Below are 22,221 nucleotides of genomic sequence, written 5' to 3'. Positions count from 1 at the left end.
TGGGACATAGGCTAATGCTAACAAGAATGGTACTTGTTGCCAATTCTTTGTTACTCTTAAAGTTGGTAGTGGTCAGTCTTAGTCTTACTGAATCACTGTATGCTCAAGATATTACTACAATGCAAGGAATTTGACTGAGAAACAATGAAGTGGAGCTGAATTGAATGACCTCAGATATCTGTACTTGTATCAATGTCAACTATCTTGGTTTCTTTTAGTTTAAGGATTGAACAGTTTATGAAGAATTTGCTAAGTATAATGCTTTGAAATTCCAGACATAGAATTTCTATGAATGTTTGCATTTTGTGAATGCACATTGAAAAGTCAGCAAGCACCATAGCATTCGTGGAGTTCAAGATGCTACTGAAGCAAACAGTATGAAGCAGATGCTATAATTTTGCTCAAGATAATTAAATTAGATTCTGGGTATACAATTCACTGATTGATATGGTGATGAAGAAGGCGAGTGTGGTTTTTTGAGTACAAGGAGTAGCTTGAAATGCCTATTGTTTTTCTGCTGTGAAGTTTTCTGTTGTGTGCCTTCCTTATAGATTTGTTTGCTCACATAGAAAAAAGATATGATTCAAATGTTCTTTTGAAACCTTTAATCTAGTGCTGATGCCTGATTCTTTTCTTTCAGACAGATGTTGAAGTGAGTGGGTCGTGTGCCACCTTTACACCATGTACTCTGAGTGGCGGTCTTTGCAACTCATCATCCAGAGTGATCGAGGTCACATGAGCGTTCTGCATAGCTATCCCAGCACCGTTGGTAAAGATGTAGCTAATGCTGTGGTCCGTCCTCTGGGACAGGGACTGAACAGTTCTTCTGTAACGAGCAATGAAAGCATTCTAAAAACCGACAAAGAGGCAAGTCACAAGAAGATTGATCCATATGCTATAGTTAAAAGTAAACATTTTGTCTGACTAAACACATTTTAAAAGTATCCCAACCTATGTACATTAAGGCAAACCAGGGCAGGACTTATACAATTGATGGTAGGGCCCTGGTGGTTGAACAGAGGGACCTAGGAGTGCAAGTGTAAAGATCCTTGAAAGTAGCATCACAGATAGACAGGGTGGTGAAGAAGAAGGCATGTGGCATGCTTGCCTTCATTGGTCAGAGCATTGAGTACAGGAATCGGGTATATTATGTTGCAACTGTGTAAGACATTATTACAATATTAACTTTTAGAATACTACATACATTTTTAGTCACATTATTATAAAAAGGTTTTTGTTAAACTAGAAAGGGTACAGAAAATATTTTCAAAGAAGTTGCCGAGACTGGAGGGTTTGAGCTATAGGGATAGGTTGGACAGAAGCCCTACAGTATGGAAGCAGGCCATTGGCCCATTGAGTCCATATTGACCCCCTGAAGAGCATCCTACCCAAACCCACCCCCAACCCTGCATTTCCCATAGCAAACTCACCTAGCCTGCACATCCTTTTCCTGGGGTGATTTTCCCCTGTAGTATCAGAGGCTGGTGGGTGACCTTATAGAATCGTGAGGGGCATGAATAAGGTGAATAGCTAAGGTCTTTTCGCTGGAGTAGGGGAGTGCAAAACAAGAGGGCATAGGTTTAAGGTGAGAGGGGAGAGATTTAAAAGGGACCTGAGGGGGTAATATTTACACATTGAGGATGATGCATGTATGGAGCTGCTAGAGGATTTGTTAGAGGTGGGTACAATTACAGCATTTAAAAAAACATTTAGACAAGCACATGAATAGGAAGGGTTTAGAGGGATTTAAGCCAAATGCAAGCATATGGAACAAGTTCAGTTTATTGTACCTGGTTGACATGGACTAGTTGGCTGAAGGGTCTGTTTCTGTGCTGTATGACTCTCTTACTCTGTTAAAAGGTAGCAAGACCAACACGACGCCTGGAGGAAGAGCGCCTCATCTTCCGCCTAGGAACCCTCCAACCACAAGGGATGAATGCGGATTTCTCCAGCTTTCTCATTTCCCCTCCCCCCACCTTTTCTCAGTCCCAACCCTCAGACTCAGCACCGCATTCTTGACCTGCAATCTTCTTCCCGACCTCTCTGCCCCAACCTGCTCTCCGGCCTATCACCCTCACCTTAACCTCCTTCCACCTATCGTATTCCCACTGCCCCTCCCCCAAGTCCCCCCTCCCTACCTTTTATCTTAGCCTGCTTGGCACACCCTCCTCATTCCTGAAGAAGGGCTTATGCCTGAAACGTCGATTCTCCTGTTCCTTTGATGCTGCCTGACCTGCTGCACTTTTCCAGCAACACATTTTTAAACTCTGATCTCCAGCATCTGCAATCCTCACTTTCTCCTAGTTGCTCGCTGAGCTGGAAGGTTCAGTTTCAGACGTTCCATCACCATATTAGGTAACATCAGTGAGCTTCAGGATGAAGCACTGGTGGTATGGACCAAATTTTGTTTGGTTTGGATGTCCTGGGTTTGGTGGTGTCATCTCCTGTGATGGTGTCATTTCCTGTTCTTTTTCTCAGCGGGTGGTAAATGGGTTCCAATCAATGTGTTTGTTGATAGAGTTCCACTTGGGATGCCATGCTTCTAGGAATTCTCGGTGTGTCTCTGTTTGGTTTGTCCGAGGATGGATGTGTTGTCCCAATCAAAGTGGTGTTCTATCTCATCTGAATGTAAGAATACTAGTGAGAGAGGGTCATGCCATTTTTTGGCTTGTTTTCTGTCTGTTTGTCCAATGTAGTATTTGTTACAGTTATAGAGTCATAGAGATGTACAGCATGGAAACAGACCCTTTGGTCCAACCTGTCCATGCCGACCAGATATCCCAACCCAATCTAGTCCCACCTGCCAGCACCCAGCCCATATCCCTCCAAACCCTTCCTATTCATATACCCATCCGAATGCCTCTTAAATGTTGCAATTGTACCAGCCTCCACGACATCCTCTGGCAGCTCATTCCATACACATACCACCCTCTGCGTGAAAAAGTTGCCCCTTAGGTCTCTTTTATATCTTTCCCCTCTCACCCTAAACTTATGTTCTTGCAAGATATTTTGTAAATGACATTAGTTTTGCTTATTGTCTGTAAAGGGTCTTTCAAGTTCATTAGCTGCTGTTTTAGTGTGTTGGTGGGTTTGTGGGCTACCATGATGCCAAGAGGTCTGAGTAGTCTGGCAGTCATTTCCGAGATGTCTTTGATGTAACAGAGAGTGGCGAGGGTTTCTGGAACTGTTTTGTCTGCTTGTTTGGGTTTGTTGCTCAAAAATCGGCAGACTGTGTTCGTTGGGTACCCATTCTTTTTGAATACACTGTAAAGGTGATTTTCCTCTGCTCTTCATAGTTCCTCTGTGCTGCAGTGTGTATTGGCTCGTTGAACTAATGTTCTGATGCAGCTTTGTATTTGTGGATGTTGGGATGATTGCTTCTATAGTTCAGTATTTGGTCTGAATGTGTTTTCCTGTAGATGTTGGTTTGAAGTTCCCCATTGGCTGTTCACTCTACTGTGACATCTAGGAATGGCAGTTTGTTGCAGTCTTCCTCCTCTTTAGTGAATTTTATGCCAGCAAGGGTATTATTGATTTCTTGAAGGTTTCCTCTAAGTTGTTTTGTTTAGTGATGACAAAGGTGTCATCTACGTAGTGGACCCAAAGTATGGGTTGGATGGTTGGCAGAGCTGTTTGTTTGAGTCTCTGCATTACTGTCTCTGCTAAAAATCCTGATATCGGATTGACCTGGATCCCATTTACCATCCCCTGAGAAAAAGGACAGGAAATGACATCACAGGAAACAACATCACCACAAAAAATGTCATCACCAACCCAAGGAAACCCAAATACATAAGTAGAAAGCGGGCTATACCACCAGTGCTTCACCCGGAGGCTCTCTGATGTTACGTAGTATGGTGACGAAACATCTGAAATTGAACCTCCCAGTTCAACGAGCAAACCTACATCCAGAACCTCAACCTGAGCTACAAATTTTCTCAAAACTCGCTAATGCTGTACTGCATTTATATATATGTAGATATTTATGAATGTATGCAATAGGTACAGAGGTCGACCTTGAGCCTGCTTCACCATTCAATAAGATCGTAGCTAATCAGAACATTGAAACTGTGATAGGCCATTCTGCCCTTTTCTGCCATCCAATGGGGTCATGGCTGACCTGTGGCCTAACTCCATATACCTGCCTTTGACCCATGACCCTTTTTTTTGTTAAACCGAGGAATCATCTATTTCAGATTTTAAACCTGTTGTCTCAAATTTCACGTTCCTCCCTATCTCCTAATAACACTTGATTGCTTGCCAAGCAAGAATCTATCTACAACTGTCATAAAAATATTCAATTACCCTAGCTCCAGTGTCTATTGTGGCAGAAAGTTCCAAAATTGTACAACTCTCTTAGAGAGAAAAGCATTCCTTCATCTCTAAAATTTTAAAACAATATTCTCAGTTCTGGATCAATAACCCAGAGGAAACAGCCTTTCCATTTTCCCCTTGTTAAGGTTATTGAAGATCATTTACTTGTCAATTGAGCCATGCTAACTTTTGTGACTCATGCACTGGAATACCCAAGTCCTCGAGTACCTCTAAATTCTACAGTCATTCTCCACTTAAGTAATACTGTGATTTTTCACATTTTCCCAAATTATACTCCATCTGACTGATCTTCACCAAGTCACTCAACTTATCTATTTTTATCTGCCACTTTCTTGTGTCTTTTTCACAACATACTTTCCTAACTGTCACTGGAGTCAGGGAAGTGTCTAGAGGACTGGAAAGTGTCTAATATAACACTCCTGTTTAAGAAGGGAGGGAGGCAGAAGACAGGAAACTATAGGTTGTTGATAAGATATTAGTGTCCAGGATTAAGGATGAGATGTGGAGTACTTGGAAGTGCCTGCTAAAACAGGGCTGAGATGGTATGGCTTCATCAAGGGGAACTCATACCCAACAAATCTGTTAGAATTATTTTTTTGGAAGTCACAAGCAAGTTGGACAAAGGAGAATCAGTGGCCTTTGGTGAGGTGCAGAACAGGAGGTTGTTAAATACGGTAAGAGGCCATTCTGTTAAGAGCAACATACTGGCATGGATAAAGGACTACCTGACTGGCAGAAGGCAGACCATGGCGATAAAGGGGTCGATGTTGGAACCACAAATATTTACATTGTATAAATATGATCTTCACAAAGGAATTTAGGGCTAACGTTTGCTGAGTTTGCAGTTGACACGTAGGTGGAGGGGCGAGTAGTGTTGAGAAAGTCGGGAGGCTGCAGAAGGACAGGTTAGGAGAATGGGCAAAACAGTGGGGGAATGTGTGAGGTTATGTACTTTGGTGGAGAGTTGTAGATTATTTTCTAAATGGGGAAAGGTTTCAGAAATCTGAAGCACAAAGGGTCTCATAAGGTGAACATGCAGGTTCTTTTGGCAGTTAGGAAGGAAAATGCAGTGTTAGCATTCATTACAAGAGGATGTACTGCTGAGGCTCTGGCCAGGCCACATTTAGAATATTGTAAGCAGTTTTGGACCCTGTATCTATGGAAGAATGTGTTGGCTTTGCAGGGGGTCTAGTGGAGATTTGCAACAATGATGCTGGGGATGAAGGGCTTGTCATTAGGAGGAGCTGTTGAGAACTCTGAGTCTGTGCTCGGAGTTTAGAAGGTTGAGGGAAGGATCTATTTTATTCATTTGTGGGATAAGGATTTCGCTGGCTGGGCCAGCAAGTATTGCCCATCCTTAGTTGCCATGAGAAGATGGTTGTGAGCTGCCTTCTTAAACTGCAGCGATCCACCTGTTGTAGATTGACCCACAATGCTGCTGGGGAAGGAATTCCAGAATTTTGACCTAGCAACATTGAAGGAACGGTGATATATCTCCGAGTCGGGATGGAGAGTGGCTTGGAGAGGAGCTTGGATTTGGTGGTATTCCCAAGTATATACTGCCTTTGTCTTTCTACATGGAAATGGTCATGAGTTTGAAAAGGTTTCTGAATGAAGCTTGCAGAATACAGTGAGGGTGGATAAAGTGGACCTGGAGGAGATGATTCTATAGTAGGTCAGATTAGGATCAGAGGGCACAGCCTCAGAGTGAAGGGATGACCCATCTATCCAGATTAGGGATAGAGCGGCATTTCTTTAGCAAAGAGTGGGGAATCAGTGGAACTCATTGCTGCAGAGGGCTGTGGAGGCCAAGTCATTGACAGTATTGAAGACAAAGATAAGTTCTTGATTAGTAAGGGGATCAGAGGTTATGGGGAGAAGGCAGAGGAAAGGCGTTGAAAAACATATCAACAAAAACAAAGAAAATTACAGCACAGGAACAGGCCTTTGGCCCTCCAAGCCAACACCGAGCCAGATTCTCTTTCTAAACCTGTCACTTATTTTTGAAGGATCTGTATCCCTCTGTTTCCTGCCCATTCATGTATCTGAAGTGGCACATCTGAAGTGACGCTATCATGCCTGCCTCTACCACCTCAGGCAATGTGTTCCAGGCCCCCCACCACCCTCTGTGTAAAGAACTTTTCACACATTTCTCCCCTAAACTTTTCCCTCTCACTTTAAACTCATGACCCTTAGTAATTGACCCCCACTCTGGGAAAAAGCTTCTTGCTACCACCCTGTCTATACCTCTCATGATTTTGTGAATCTTAATCAGGTCCCCCTCAGCCTCCATCTTTCTAATGAGGATAGTCCTAATCTACCAACCTCTCCTCCTAGCTAGCGCCTTCCATACCAGGTAACACCCTGGTAAACCTCCTCTGCACCCTCTCCAAAGCAGCCACATCCTTTTGGTAATGTGGCGACCATGATCGATTAGTGCAGTGGGCCAGTAACCGAATTCTGCTCCTGTTATCTTATGGTCTGTCTTGGTGTTGTCTGTGAATTTAGCTGCTTAAGATGTTTGGATGAAGCCCTAAATTTGTTGTCACTGTTTAATAGATTGAAATATCTAGCAGCTATAATCACAAATAAAGCCTCTCCAGGAGAAAAACAGTCACCACACACCATGGACTTTAATGGACTTTGTGTCTCCCTGAAATTTTGGAAGGTCTCCATCTCAACTTTGCAACACTTATGTGGCATTTTTGGGGTCAATTTCTGACAACAGTTGGAGAACTGCCATCTTCCTGCTGGCTGACCAAAAATTGATTGATGTAAATTGACTGAACATGAGGCTGAATGGGACCATTGAATTCTAACTGGGTGGCTCAGAAAAATGCTTAGGAGCATGGACACTGATATTGTGCTTTACTCTCCTGGGCAGGTTAAATGGACTATGGAGGTCCTCTGTTATGGACTGACTCTGCCTCTGGATGGAGAAACAGTAAAGTTATGTGTAGATGTTTATACCGATTGGATTATGGCTTTGGTGGCTCGCCGTGACTCTATCCCTCAGCCCATTGTCAAAGAACCGAATTTATATGTGCAAACTATTCTCAAACACCTGCAGAATCTGTTTGTTCCTCGGTAAGTGTGAAAGACGTTTTGCCTCTGTTGTAATATAAAACCAGCAGGAGTGGAACTATGAGGTTATGCATCCAGCCTTGTTTTCCTTTCCATATATTTCACTGGAGAAGAAATCAGCACAGGCTGAGGTACTGGATACTCTTCAGCTCCTACCTATTTTATCCTCTCTCAGGATTGGAAAATTTACTTTTACTTTCAAGAAATTGTTTGGTATATTGAGAATATGGTTATTTTTAGCTTTTTGTTCGAATTTAATTTCAGGCTGCTGAGTTGACAATCAGCCATGATCATATTGAATGGCAGAGTAGGCTCAAAGGGCTGAATAGTCTACTGTTGTTTCGATATTCTATGTTCCTATGCTAAATCGTAGAAAAAACCCACATCAATCACCTCAAATATGTACTCCATTGAAGCATTCAATAAAAGCACAGCAGAATCAGCATGGAATGAGGTCGTGGTATGGCAGCCAAGACATAATTTATATATCCCATAATTGTTTTCCTCAAACACAGACCAAATGGAAAAGTGATTTGGGTTGAATGGTCTTTTGTCATCTTTCTTCAATAAAAGCTACATAAAATCCCATTTCTGTCACATTTAATTCAGCAGTATTTCTTTACTGCAATAAAATTCGACGGTCGGTCCAGTGGTATTACATCCATGATAACAGATTACATGAGCTTCCTGGCTACCTTGTTGAAGAGCTGAATTGCTGGAGACTTAAATGATATCTCTGCCCATATTTTTGGTCAGGGAATAATATGTGACAAGGGGAAAACAATAGTGAAACTTAATGTTATGACACACTCAGCATCGAGATTTAATAACAAAATCAACAATGGTTAAAAAATAAATTACATTGAATTGAGATATTGCACTTATTCATCACACATTGTTTCGAAGAATTTTTTTACTTTAAACACCATTGTCTGTCTTTTGTTTTCAGACCAGACTACGCTCATAACCAGATCTCACTGTGCATGCGAGTTCTAGTAGCAGTCCAGAAATTAGCACGTGAATCTGTCAACATGTCAAGGGAAACATGGGAAGTTCTGTTGCTCTTCCTATTGCAAATTAATGACACACTTTTGGCAGCTCCAACAGTTCCAGGTTAGTATACGGGCAACAGTGACAATACTCTATGTTCATTCATATTGTGTTCTTAATGAGGTTAAAATGTTTCAAGCTATTCCACAGTGGTCTTAATCAGACATAAATTTGCGACTGTACCTCAAGGAGATATTAACGAAAGTATTGGGCGGCATGGTGGCACAGTGGTTAGCACTGCTGCCTCACAGCGCCAGAGACCCGGGTTCAATTCCCGCCTCAGGCGACTGACTGTGTGGAGTTTGCACGTTCTCCCCGTGTCTGTGTGGGTTTCCTCCGGGTGCTCCGGTTTCCTCCCACAGTCCAAAGATGTGCAGGTCAGGTGAATTGGCCATGCTAAATTGTCCGTAGTGTTAGGTAAGGGGTAAACGTAAGGGTATGGGTGGGTTGCGCTTCGGCGGGTCGGTGTGGACTTGTTGGGCCGAAGGGTCTGTTTCCACACTGCAAATAATCTAATCTAATCTAATCTAACCAAAAGATTGGTCAAAGAGAACAGGTCTTAATACGAGTCTTAGAGGAAAAAGAGCAGAGCAACATAGTTTTAGGAGGAAATTTCAGAGCTTTATGGCCCAGGCATTTGAAGGCAAACCCACCAAAAGTAGAGTAGTGAAAACAGTCAAGTACAAGAGACCAGCTTTAGTGGAGCGCAGTATTCTTAGAGGTATGTTGGGGGGGGTTAGAGGAAATTAGAGATTTTTCTCTCCTATTTCATAATTCCAGCATCCACAGTATTTTGCTTTTGCCAGGGTTTTTAAATTGCTGAACAACATTTTCAGTAGTTTAATATTTTATGAATACGTCTTAAGTAATCTGAAGCACTCTCTTTCTACATCATACTGTGACCAATTCTAATACACTGTTCAGAATTAGGCTACCATAAAGCTATCTAATTACCTTTAATTTTTAGTTCAGGAAGCTCTTGATAAAGTTCTTCCAAAGTGGTTAGTTTGCAAAATCATTACACTGAAGATTGGTAAGATACTGGCATAGTTTGATATTCTCGGGATATGCAGTGGGTCATCTTGGGCTGTAGTGAGGAGAAATGCCTTTATACAGAAGGTAATGAATCAATGGACTTCTTTAACACTGAAGGGTGGAAGGAAGGTGACTGAATATATTTAAGAAAAAAGTTTTTTTTTGTGGCTAAAAGTGTCAAGGTATATGGGGACAGAATAGGACTATGGTGTCTTTTTAGTTCTCTTGAGGGATAGGGATGTCACTGGCTGGCAAGAATGTATTGCCTGTCTCTAGTTCTCCTTAATATGGGGATGAGCTTGCCTTCTTGAACCGCTGCAGTCCATTCGCTGTAGGTTGGCCCACAATGCTGTTGGGGACAGAATTCCAGGTTTTTCACCCAGCTACACTGAAAGAATGGTGATTAAATTTCCAAGTCAGGACAGTGAGTGGTTTGGAGGCAAATTGCAGGTGGTGGTTTTAGTACTTCTTCGTTTCAGACTCACTCATTTCCTCACACTGGCCACCATTAACTTTAAGTTCCTATCACCTCCATCCCCACCCCCATTTACCTATTGTACTTTTTGCTACCTTCTCCCCAGCCCCCCATTTATCTCTCCACCCTGGTGGCTTTCTGCCTCTATACCTGATGAAGGGCTTATGCCTGAAACATCGATTTTCCTGCTCCTCAGATGCTGCCTGACCTGCTGTGCTTTTCCAGCACCACTCTGATCTAAACCTAAATTTAAGTTGCCAAGTGCAGCTATACTTTAAGGGTGTATTATTGCAGGAGTTATTCTTTCTATTAATTTTTGGCTTGTGGGTGTTGCTGGCAAATCCCATCCCTAACTGCTCTTGAAATATCTTCTAAATTTAAAACAAAAATGTAGTGGATGCTGGAAATCTGAAACAAAAACCGAGCTTGCTAGAGGAATTCAGCAACTGGGTTTTGAAGAAGAGTTACTGAACTCAAGTGTTAACTCCGTTTCTCTGTCCCTAGATGCTGCATGTAGACTTTCATTGACCTTCTAATGATTGAATGAGACTGGTTATTAATCAGCTTGTGTTTGAGCATACAAGAACCAGCTTATACTGAATATACAGTTTTAGCATCAAGATACTATATTTTAAACACTGTGTAGTCATGATAATGAAATTTTGATTTTATGGTCACTACATTCAATCGGTTATTCCAAAATTACTGCATTTCATTCAGAAAACATATACATTTCTAAACAATTACTGTAATTGGAAATATGTTCTATTTTTGTAGTGTATTAATCACATATTCTTGCAATACAGTAAAAGGCCATACAGCCCATCTTGCCTTTGTTGGCCTTGAGAAAGTTATATTAGTATTCCCACCCTTTTGCTCCTTCCAAATAAACGTGTAATTTTGATGCAGATCTAAAAGTAATTTGTATGCTAATTTGCTTATCTTTAGGAGGATTAGCAGAAAATCTTGCAGATAAATTAATTGGTGTACTGTTTGAAGTTTGGTTCCTGGCTTGTACGCGATGTTTCCCGACGCCACCGTATTGGAAGACTGCTCGAGAAATGTTGGCCAATTGGCGGCATCACCCAGCTGTGGTAGAACAGTGGAGTAAGGTCATATGTGCACTGACCTCTAGGTTAGTATATATAGACATGGCATGTTTGCAAAATCAACTTGGCAAAAGGGGTGGCATGGTAGCTCAATGATTCGCACTGCTGCTTCACAGTGCCAGGGACCTTTAGGGGACTGTTTGTGTGGAGTTTGCACATTCTCTCTGTGTCTGTGTGGGTTTCCTCCAGGTGTTCCGGTTTCCTCCCACTGTCCAATGATGAGCAGGTTAGGTGGATTAGCCATGCTAAAATTACTTGTAGTATCCAGGGGTGTGCTGGTTAAGTGGATTAGCCATGGCAAATGCAGGATTACAGGGGTAGGGTAGGGACAGGTCTGGGTTGGATATTCTTTTGAGGGTTGGCGTAGACCTGATGGGCCAAATGCCCTGCTTCCACTCTGTTGCGATTCTGTGATTCTAAACCTTGGACAAAATTGTGATAGCAACGAGCTTTTAATAAGCTGTATTCTTCATGTTCATGTACTTTTCAAAATCAGTGAACAATCATCCATGTGCTTATCCAAGGACTGTTCAAATGCCCCTAATGTGGCTGAGTTAATTACATTGGCAGTCAGGGCATTCCACGCCCTTACCAGTCTCTGAGTAAAGAACCTGCCTCTGACATCTGTCTTAAATTTATCACCCCTCAATTTGCAGCTATGCCCCCTCGTAAAAGCTGTCATCATCCTAGGAAAAAGACCCTCACTGTCCACCTTATCTAATCCTCTGATCATCTTGTATATCTCTATTAAATCCCCTCTTAGCCTTCTCTCCAATGAGAACAGACCCAATCCCTCAGCCTTTCCTCATAAGACCTTTACTCCAGACTAGGCAACATCCTGTTTAATCTCCTCTGCACCTTTTCCAATGCTTCTACATCCTTCCTGTAATGGGGCGACCAGGACTGTACACAATATTCCAAGTGCTGCCGCACTAGCGTTTTGTATAGTTGCAGCATGATGTTGTGGCTCCGGAACTCAATCCCTCTACCAAGAAAACCTAACACACCATATGCCTTCTTAACAGCACTATCAACCTGGGTGGCAACTTTCAGGGATCTATGTACGCGGTCTCCAAGATCCCTCTGCGCATCCACACTACCATGAATCTTTCCATTGATCCAGTATTCTGCCTTCCTTTATTCTTCCCAAAGTGAATCACCTCACATTAAGCATTGAACTCTATTTGCCAGCTTTCAGCCCAGTTCTGCAGCTTACCCAACTCTCCCTGCAACATTCTTCCACACTGTCCACCACTTCACCGACTTTAGTGTCATCTGCAAATTTATTAACCCATCCACTTATGCCTGCATCCAAGTCGTTTATAAAAATGACAAACAACAATGGTCCCAAAACAGATCCTTGCGGCACACCACTAGCAACCGCACTGCACCATCAACCACCACTTGGTGCTTTCTTACAGAAAGCCAGTTTCTAATCCAAAATGCCAAACCAACCTCAATCCCATGCCTCTGCATTTTCTCCAACAGCCTGCCATGTGGAACCTTATCAAAGGCTTCACTGAAGTCCATGTACACCACGTCAACTGCCCTACCCTCAACCACATGCTTGGTCACCTTCTCAAAAAACTCAGGTTTGTGAGACGCAACCTGCCCTTGACGAATCCATATTGACTATTTCTAATCAAGTTGTTGCTTGCTAGGTGATTATAAATCCTATCTCTTATAATCCTTTCCAAAGCTTTTCCTACAATAGACGTAAGGCTCACTGGTCTATAATTACCTGGGTTATCTTTACTGCCTTTCTTGAACAAAGGCACAACATTTGCAATCTTCCAGTCCTCTGGTATGCAACCTGTTTAAATAGCATTTATAGCAATTTCTCTCTCTAACAGGCTATTGCGGTTTACCTATGGTCCTTCATTCCCTCCATTCAAAGTTCCAGATGAAGATGCAATCCTGATTCCAGCAGAAATGGACAATGACTGTATTGCACAGACTTGGTTTCGTGTTCTCCACATGCTTAGGTAAGAATGAATAGCTTCTGTGAGCACTTAAGAGCAGTAAACATAATGGCCTGTCTTTTAGGCTGCTGATCCATAATGATGCCTTGTGCACAGTCACTAATCTTCCTGTTAGATTGTGTTTATGTCTGATGAAATAGTCTCTTGGATTTTGTAATTTTAAAAGCATATTTTCTTCGAACCTGTCATGCCTCACTGCAGTAGTGTGCTGAGTCTCAAACCCCATTATTTCTGAATTCATCATAAAAGCTAGCTTTTATCAAAGTCTGCACAAATTCCTCAATTTCCCTGTCTGTTTAGTCCCAGGTTAACAGAAATCACGGACTAGGTTTCTGTACTTGAGAATTACTGCTTATTACAAGTAACTAGATTCAAGCTCTGGGTCGACAGTTAATGAAGTATCGACATATAATTCTGCTAGTTAAAACACTGACTCCCCTTGGAAAACTCACTGCACACAGACAGACACACAAACTTTGGTGTTATGAGGAGAGGGGAACACTGGAAAAACAGTCAATGCCCCCTCATTGCAGGATTTACTGGGATGACCCTTTTGCTGTCTGGACTTGCTGCGTTTCAGCCCCTCTTTTTCATGTACTTTTCACTTCTTTGCAGGAGGTACAGTGCAACTGGTTCACAAATTATTGGTTAAAAACAGCAGCTTACATCTATTAGTGAGGGAAAATAAACTGGCATTCTTCAAACTTCAGGTATTTTCGACTGGAGAGACACAATGCAACTACTTCAGACGCCCTAAGGTTTCTGACAATATCGTTGACACCCACAGGCTGCTCAGCTACCCAGGAGCTAACATTTAGTTGTCGGCAGGCAAATGGCCTTTGTCATCTGCAACTCCTCACAACTCGACAAATCAATCAGCTAATTGTTGCCATCCAAACCTCATTTTGTACACACCCCTAGTGTCAGCCTGTCTGCAATCAGCCACTCCCAAAACAAAACCGCAGCGTAAACAACAATTCCAATGCATTTCTGTAACTTGCTTTTAAAAAATGCATTTTCAAAGTAATACTCCTGTTAATCCAGGATCTTAAATACATGCCAATGAAAGGTTACTGTGTTTACAATCCATTGTCAACACAGAGGAACCCTTCACCTCATTAGCTCTGTTGGCTCCTCTTCTATTTTTCAAAAAAACAAACCTGTCTTTTCCAAAACCTTCCTCTGCTTCTAATGCTTATCTAGGTTTTTTCCTTCAAGATCTCTGCCTCATATTGACAAAGAATTCCATGTTCCAAGAACCTGTGAGTTAAAGTGATACCTCATCGCAAATATCCCAATCCAAGGAAATCTACCTTGTCAAAAAAAATTGGTGATCATTGTAAATTTTATAATAAATTAGGAAACTAATTTGAATTCTGTGGATTGTGCTCTTGTTCAGAGTAAGTTAAATAAATCAGACCAATTTTACTCTACTGAAAATATTTTTTTTTAAAATGCCTTATTATTTCACTACAGCAATCCAGTGGATCTGAGTAACCCAGCCATAATAAGCACCACGCCAAAATTCCAGGAACAGCTGCTGAGTGTTAGTGGGATGGCACAGGAAATGATACAACATCCATGCCTCAAACAACTGCCTCAGATCTTCTTCCGAGCCATGCGTGGTATTAGCTGTCTGGTGGATGCCTTTCTCGGTAACTTCAGCTTTTGTAATGTTCTGTTTTAAATTATCTGAACACAATTCCTCAACTAAAACCAGGAACAGCTGGCATTTTCCTGCAAATTTAGTAAGTGCTACCCCAAATTGTGTATAGCCTATGCTCTTTCACTTCAATTCTCTGACAGTGGAACAATGTCTCTTTTTCTTTTCATACTCCTCTGTAATGGTGAACCAACATGTTGATGTACCCAGGCGTGCATTGAAAAGTAATGTCTGCTCATGATTTAGTTTGGTTCTGTATAATATTTCTACTTTGTGGAAGCACTGTTAGAACATGTATTAATGTCCAATACTCCATTTCATAAAGGCACTGACGTGCAATTCCTTGTTTTCTGTTGGTTCAGATATTTTAATGATTTGAGAAATTAAGGGGATCAAAGGTTATGGGGAGAAGGTAGGAGAACGTGGTTGAGAAGCATACAAGCCATGATCAAATAGTGGCGCTGACTCACTGGGCCAAAAGGCCTAATTCTGCTCCAGCATCTTATGGAGACCTCTTAGCTTCACTACTACCATTCCTGATCATGTCTGGTGTAAAGAGCCAGCAGACCGTACTGTGCATACAATATTTTAATGTTTCTCTGCTTTCTGCTGTTTTAACAGTTTTCATCAAATGAAGCAGTTACATTTTCTATACATAAAGTACTTTTTCTAATATTGTGCATCCAGCAATGAAAGTCCAGATGAGTAATTTACATTGCTGCAAAATATCTCATCATACCTCTTCTCAATGTGAACAACAATACAATTTCCCTTAGTGTTTGTAGTTTGGGGTAGCACAGGGATGCCAGACATTAAACTAAAGCATTTTACATTTTAAATTCCAACTACTTGGCGTTTTACCCAAAAGAGAGTCTCCCTGGAGTTTGGGGAACAGAGGAATAGGAGTAGGCCATTCAGCCCGTTGAGTCTGTTCAACTCTTCAGTGAGATCATGACTGATCTGTGGCCTAATTCCATATGCCTGCCTCTGGCCCAGATCCCTTAATCCCTCTGCTTAACAGAAATGTATCTGTCTCATGTTTAAAATTAACAGCTGATCGTGCATCAGCTGCAGTTTGTGGAAGAGAGTTCCAAACCTCTACCACTCTGTGTAGAAGTGCTTCCTGACATCTTTCCTGAACAGTCTGGCCCAAAGTTTAGGTTATGTTCCCGAGTTCTATAATCCCCAACCAGTGAAAATAGTTTCTCCTTATCTACCTTATCGTTTCCTGATAATATCTTGAAAACTTCTGTTACAACATGGGGTAAACACCCTTGTTTAATTTAAAACAGCAACCCAGAAAAGATTTATCCCTTGCAGTAATCTGTGAAAATTTGAGTGGCCAAGAACAACTAAAAGTAAAAATTAACAACTTTATTTCTTAAAGTCTAACAGAATAATTAACTAACAGCTATTTACAACTCTTTCCCCTAACCTATCTTTTACTTTCCTCTCTATAATACTAGGCCAAAAGAACCCCCAATTAAGATTTACAAAACGAAACTTCTTATCTCAAAACATAGGCAGTTTTCAGTTTTCTCTGTATTCCTGTCATCTTTTCTTCTTAGGGATTTCTGTTTCACAGGTCACTGATCAATAAAGGTACCTTGAAGAGAGCTATTCTCAGGGCACTGAGTAGGTGTCGTTAGCTTGACAGTTTTCCTCTCAACTGTTCAATTATCCCTGGTCTTATACCCCCAAAGCATCGAATTGTGTTATTGGCTTTTAAGATTGTCAAAATGTTAAATTCAAACCGGATTGGTGTTTGGTATTTTTCTTGGGGTATAATTTAAATTGATTGGCCTAATTCAAATCTGTTTTTGTCTCCCGGCAACTAGCTACCATAGCAACCCCAGTAGCTGGACCACATGTTTATATTGTATCTTATTGAGAACACTCGGTGCTGTCACTGCTAGCTTTTAACTCTCTTAAAGTATAGTACACCCACATCTTCATAATGGTTCTATCAATTAACCCTATAACCTTCTAAATTTTTATCAAAATGGGGATGAGTTTTTTTTACTGGGCAACTTTGCTAACTTCACTTACAGGGCTTACTCTGGAAAGTATCCTGTAAGTAGAAGGGAATCATGATTTCCTTGGGAACCGAATGCACTTCAGGGCAGCCTAAAACCTGGTATTATAAACCCTGGAGAAAATTGCATATTTAATTTACATAATAAACAGATTTAATATGCAATCTGGTTAGGGATCAGTACCTTTTTCTTTAATAGCTGACAAGATGTGAAATCCCAGATACTGGAAAATAAAGACGCGATTTCAAAGTTTTGAACAAACATCAGAAAACTTCGCTATACAAAGTTACAACAGAGGTACAATGTATCCAGTTGGAATTAACCTGAACTAGGATCGTAGAATCCCTAAAGTGTGGAAGCAGGCTATTTGACCCATCGAGTTACATTGACTCTCCAAAGAGTGACCCCCCCAATCCCTGTAACTCTGCATTTTCCATGGCCAATCTACCTAATCTATACATCCTTGGACACTTGGCAAGTTAACGTGGCCAAACCATCTAACCTGCGCATATTTGGACTGCGGGAGGAAATCAGAGCACCTGGAAGAAACCCACGCAGAAATAGGTAGAACATTTAAACTCCACACGAGTTGTTGCCCAAGGGTAGAATTGAATCTAGGTCCCTGGCATTGTGAGGCAGGAGTGCTCACCACCGAGCCACTGTGTTGTCCATGGTCACCTATGTAACCAATTGTGTCGAACACCTGACCAAGCACATCAAATGCAGACAAGGCAGATCCCATAGATTTCTCAGCAATCCCTTCCCAGGATGTCTTTTTTTAACAAATCACCCAGTTCAGAGATGGCATTACGTACCTCTACAACAGGTGGAACTTACTGACATTATGAGTCATTAAATTTCATTTAAGATATTTACAAGGTATTCTATTTCTTCTCTTTCAAAGACGAAGCTCGGACTGTTTTCGGAACCCGCTTTGTCATGGACTACCTCAACCACTGTGTATGTTCTTTGCAAGCATTATGCTCCTGGATTCTGGAAGTGTACTCCAGTGGTTACATGCACAGTTCCAGCTCTTCAAGGCAGTTAAATTCAATAAATATCTGGACATAAAAGTCCAATGATGACTATTAAACCATTATCAAAGGTTGTGAAAACCTGTCTGTTTGTTAATGTCACTTAGGAAAGAACATCTGCCATCCTAAACTGGTTTGGCCTATATGTGAGTCCATACCCACAGCAATGATTGATTTTTAATTACCCTCTGAAATAACCTAGCAAGCCACTCAGTTGTATCGAAAGTCTCAATAGGAGTCAGAGCACTGAAGGAACGGCAATAGATTTCTGAGTCAAGATGGTGAGTGATGTTGATATTCCTGTGTACCTGCTGCCCTTGTTCTTTGAAATGGTAACGGTCACGGATTTGGAATGTGTTATCTAAGGAGTCTTGGACTGAATGAGCCTTCTGAATAATAGCTTCTTGTGCTATTATATTTTGCTCGAGTAAGGAGTCCAAATTTGTACGCAGTATTCGAGCAGTGCTCTCACCAATGTTCTGTACAATTGTAACAAAATAGCCCTACTTTTATATTCCGATCTTCTTGCATTCCCTGTGCCTGATAACAGAACATTTTTGATCACCATGTTTGGGAATAATGAATTTGTAATTACTTATGGACATGGTCACTTTTCTTCAAGTATGCTTTTTCTTGGCTCTTGCCCTTTTATAACTGCAACAGAAACTCAGAATTATTTAGCTGCCACTTTGATTCGGTTTGAACAGTTTCATGTTTATAAGGTGCACTTCTGGCAGTTCCTAAGCTGTCAGATTTTAAGACTACTTGGTGAGTAGCTGAAAAAAATATGCTGTGTATTATTTCTGGTCAAGGTTTAAGTTTTCGAAACTTTAGTATTGAACTTCACAATGAAAACGTTTGTATTTTTAAACAGTGCCATGCTTCTTTTTGTTCCATAGGCATTGCAAGGATCAATATCATTCGGGAAAGGTTACCCCCTTATGGTATAAAGTCTTGAGCATTTGGCACATTCCATCACTGATCAATACACTAAAACTGATATAAGGGTTACCATTGCACTCCTTGTTTCTTGCCAATCTGATTCATTTTAACCACAAGATTTTTAAAGCTGCAGTATTCTGATTATTATTGCCATGCAAAAGCAAACAACACTCCCATTTTGACACGCTTGTGTTTTCTTACCTAATCCTGCCATTGACAATTTTAAAACTTATTGAAGGAATTCAAAATTAAGAGACATTACAATAAGTAAAATGTTGCATAACATGTCATCTAGTTCAAGTTGCAGGCTTCCTGCTTTAAGTGCAGCACACTTTAGCTCCGGTTTAACTTCTGTTGAGTGAAATACCAAACTGCTTAGTCTGCATGTATTTGGTATTTGCTACAATATCATCCCTTGTTACTTAGTGTACTTTGCCTCTTTAGAGAACTCCATCCTTCTGCTCCTCAGCCATCTCACTAGATTGACTAATATATTAAACAATATCACCATAAGTAGAATAATTGTCTAAAACATGCCTATGTTTCTGTCCATTTCTGTAGTCAGTATTTCAGTTTCCAAAGATGTTAGCTTGAGTAATGTAAATGATAAACTTTTAAGGAAATGCAAGATTGGGGGAAGAATTTCAGACCATATTTGCGATTCCAAACGAAATTGGCTCATTGGAAATCAGGGATTTTATTTCCAATTCATATCTTGTCATGCCACAAGTGCATTATCCATTTTTCCCCATAAGTCTAGCCATAAACCTGTACCTTACACTTTGTGTGTGGAAGTGAAATGGAGAACAGTTGTATTATTTTCATTTTATTAAACATGGATCGTTCTTTAATTTGGCTGCTTATTCAAGTATTGATCAACCCATGCTGAACATTGGGAAACCTTGCACTTCTAAGTTACATATCATAAAAATTTGTAAGGGAGAGTAGGCTTTCAAGGAATATTCCAACTCGCCCAGATCAGTTGGGTTGAATGGTTTATTTCGATGAAGTAAAATTCTGTGTAAGGTTAGAGCTTGCACAGCAAATGTTACAAATTTGCAACAATCTTATCTGACTAGAGTGTTGATGGCCAGCAACAGTCTGACTAATCCATTCAGAGCACATTCTTATCTCCAGTTTCCCAAATAGTTTTTACTTTGGTCTAAGGTGGAGTATAGAAAGCAGTTTTACAAATGTATTGCGAATCAATCTCTAAGAATACTGCATCTTTAAGTTGTTTCCACAAAAGGTAGCAATGCAGGATATCACTGATTATTTTTTTCCCTGATTTTCAATTTCTTCTTGTGTATAAATGAATGTTAATTGTTATAAACTGGTGCTGATTCTTATTTCACAGATCAATGGTATTGCTGACTAAGAACTGAGTGAAAGCTATTGCCATATGAAATCTTTGTCCCTTTAATAATTGAAGGTACTGGTGAAGTGACATTACTTTCAACTTTATGACATTTTTGAAGTCAGTATTTCTCCCTCCAGTTTTCTCATACCTGCACTTTCCTAAAGGCAGTGGGCCTGCAGGGTATGGGGCAGTTCGCAACTCCTCCTGAATTTGAATTTTGACAGTGAATATCAGAGGGTAATTTCATTGTTGGAAGGCATCACTGATACATGGAAAGGTGGGGGGAATAATGAAGCGAGTACCCAGTAGAAAATATGGAAACATGTTGTGACAAAAGGAAATTGGATTTTTGCTAAATTTTCAGAGCAATGGAATGGATGTATTTGGAGAGCTATTTCCAAGAGTCAACAAGGGTACAGAAGGCTTGGACCGTCACGATCATTCTAGTTTAAAGGTTTACGCTTTCTCTTGATGCTCCTGTGCGACTTTTAGAATGAGATTAAATTGGGGTGGTGTTTTGAAGCATGTGTCTGTGTAGCCATGGCATTGGGCAGAGAGTTTTGTTACCTCCACATCACACTTCACTAAAATCTGCTGTACGCCTAGGAGTAAACAATTAATCCTTCCTTGTCCAATCTACCATTCACTTAGGTCATGGTTGTGTTTTGCTTCAGTCCCCTTGATCCACGCCCCTTGATCCACGCCCCTTGATCCACGCCCCTTGATCCACGCCCCTTGATCCACGCCCCTTGATCCACACCCCTTGATCCACACCCCTTGATCCACACCCCTTGATCCACACCCCTTGATATGTTTCTGATACTTAATACTGTCAACCTGAATTTTGAAGGTTTTTGTTGAGCCCCCAATGTTCACAGCCTCTGGACAGGATTTACTTTTGTATGGAAAAAAATGCTTCCTGGGTTAAGATAAAATTTCTTTGTACTGCACTATAAAATTGGCTGTCAGTTCTCGAGTTTTCAGTCATTGAATCTCGGGGAATGCCAGCTGTGTTTCTGAAGCATAACCCTTAAAGGTCAGGAGCATTCTAGCCAATCGATGTTTCCAAGACTAATATATATTAGCAGGTTTTGAGAAGATTTGTAACTCAAGTTGAGCTTCTGGATGTAAGTTTGCTTGCTGAGATGGAAGGTTCAGTTTCAGATGTTTCGTCACCATGACAGGTAACATCGTTATTGATCCTCTGGTGAAGCACTGGTGGTATGGCCCGCTTTTTATTTGAGTTTAGGTTTCCTTGGGTTGGTGATGTCATTTCCTGTGGTGACGACATTTCCCATGATGTCATTTCCAGTTCTTTTTCTTAGGGGATGGTAAATGGGATCCAGTCAATGTGTTTGTTGATAGAGGTCCAGTTGCCATGCTTCGAGGAATTCACGTGTGTGTGTGTCAGTTTGGCTGGTGCTAGGATGGATGTGTTGTCCCAGTCGAAATGGTGACCTTCCTCATCTGTATGTGAGGAGAAAGTGAGGTCTGCAGATGCTGGAGATCAGAGCTGAAAATGTGTTGCTGGAAAGGCGCAGCAGGTCAGGCAGCATCCAGGGAACAGGAGAATCGACGTTTCGGGCATAAGCCCTTCTTCAGGAATGAGGAAAGTTTGTCCAGCAGGCTAAGATAAAAGGTAGGGAGGAGGGACCTGGGGGAGGGGCGTCGGAAATGTGATAGGTGGAAAGAGGTCAAGGTGAGGGTGATAGTTCAGACTGGGATGGGGGCAGAGAGGTCATGAAGAAGATTGCAGGTTAGGAAAGCGGTGCTGAATTCGATGGATTTGACTGAGACAAGGTGGGGGGAGGGGAAATGAGGAAACTGGTGAAATCCTTGTTCATCCCTTGTGGTTGGAGGGTTCCTAGGCGGAAGATGAGGCGCTCTTCCTCCAAACGTCGTGTTGTTGTGATCTGGCGATGGAGGAGTCCAAAGACCTGCATATCCTTGGTGGAGTGGGAGGGGGAGTTGAAGTGTTGAGCCACGGGGTGGTTGGGTTGGTTGGTCCGGGTGTCCCAGAGGTGTTCTCTGAAACGCTCCGCAAGTAGCCGGCCTGTCTCCCCAATATAGAGGAGGCCACATCGGGTACAGAGGATGCAATAGATGATATGTGTAG

General features: G+C 41.4%; 1 protein-coding gene across 19 annotated transcripts in view; it reads left to right on the top strand.

Annotated features, from left to right (window-relative positions):
• Nucleotides 1-22,221, top strand: part of ralgapb (Ral GTPase activating protein non-catalytic subunit beta) — a 141,450-nt gene that overhangs the window by 17,978 nt on the left and 101,251 nt on the right. For 14 of the 19 annotated variants that reach the window (XM_043710953.1, XM_043710952.1, XM_043710950.1 and 11 more), the window contains exons 2-8: nucleotides 641-867; nucleotides 7,220-7,422; nucleotides 8,369-8,532; nucleotides 10,928-11,114; nucleotides 12,942-13,073; nucleotides 14,547-14,725; nucleotides 18,703-18,747. In XM_043710953.1, the coding sequence (XP_043566888.1) occupies nucleotides 682-867; nucleotides 7,220-7,422; nucleotides 8,369-8,532; nucleotides 10,928-11,114; nucleotides 12,942-13,073; nucleotides 14,547-14,725; nucleotides 18,703-18,747 (1,096 nt within the window). In that variant the 5' untranslated portion in view covers nucleotides 641-681. The remainder of the gene's footprint in view (nucleotides 1-640; nucleotides 868-7,219; nucleotides 7,423-8,368; nucleotides 8,533-10,927; nucleotides 11,115-12,941; nucleotides 13,074-14,546; nucleotides 14,726-18,702; nucleotides 18,748-22,221) is intronic. The other 5 variants (XM_043710951.1, XM_043710959.1, XM_043710958.1 and 2 more) reach the window with 2 other exon arrangements.

Source organism: Chiloscyllium plagiosum, chromosome 20 (genome assembly GCF_004010195.1).
Source record: "Chiloscyllium plagiosum isolate BGI_BamShark_2017 chromosome 20, ASM401019v2, whole genome shotgun sequence".
NCBI lineage: Eukaryota > Metazoa > Chordata > Chondrichthyes > Orectolobiformes > Hemiscylliidae > Chiloscyllium > Chiloscyllium plagiosum.
Note: the sequence above shows the minus strand (reverse complement) of the source record. Positions and strands in the feature narration are given on the sequence as shown.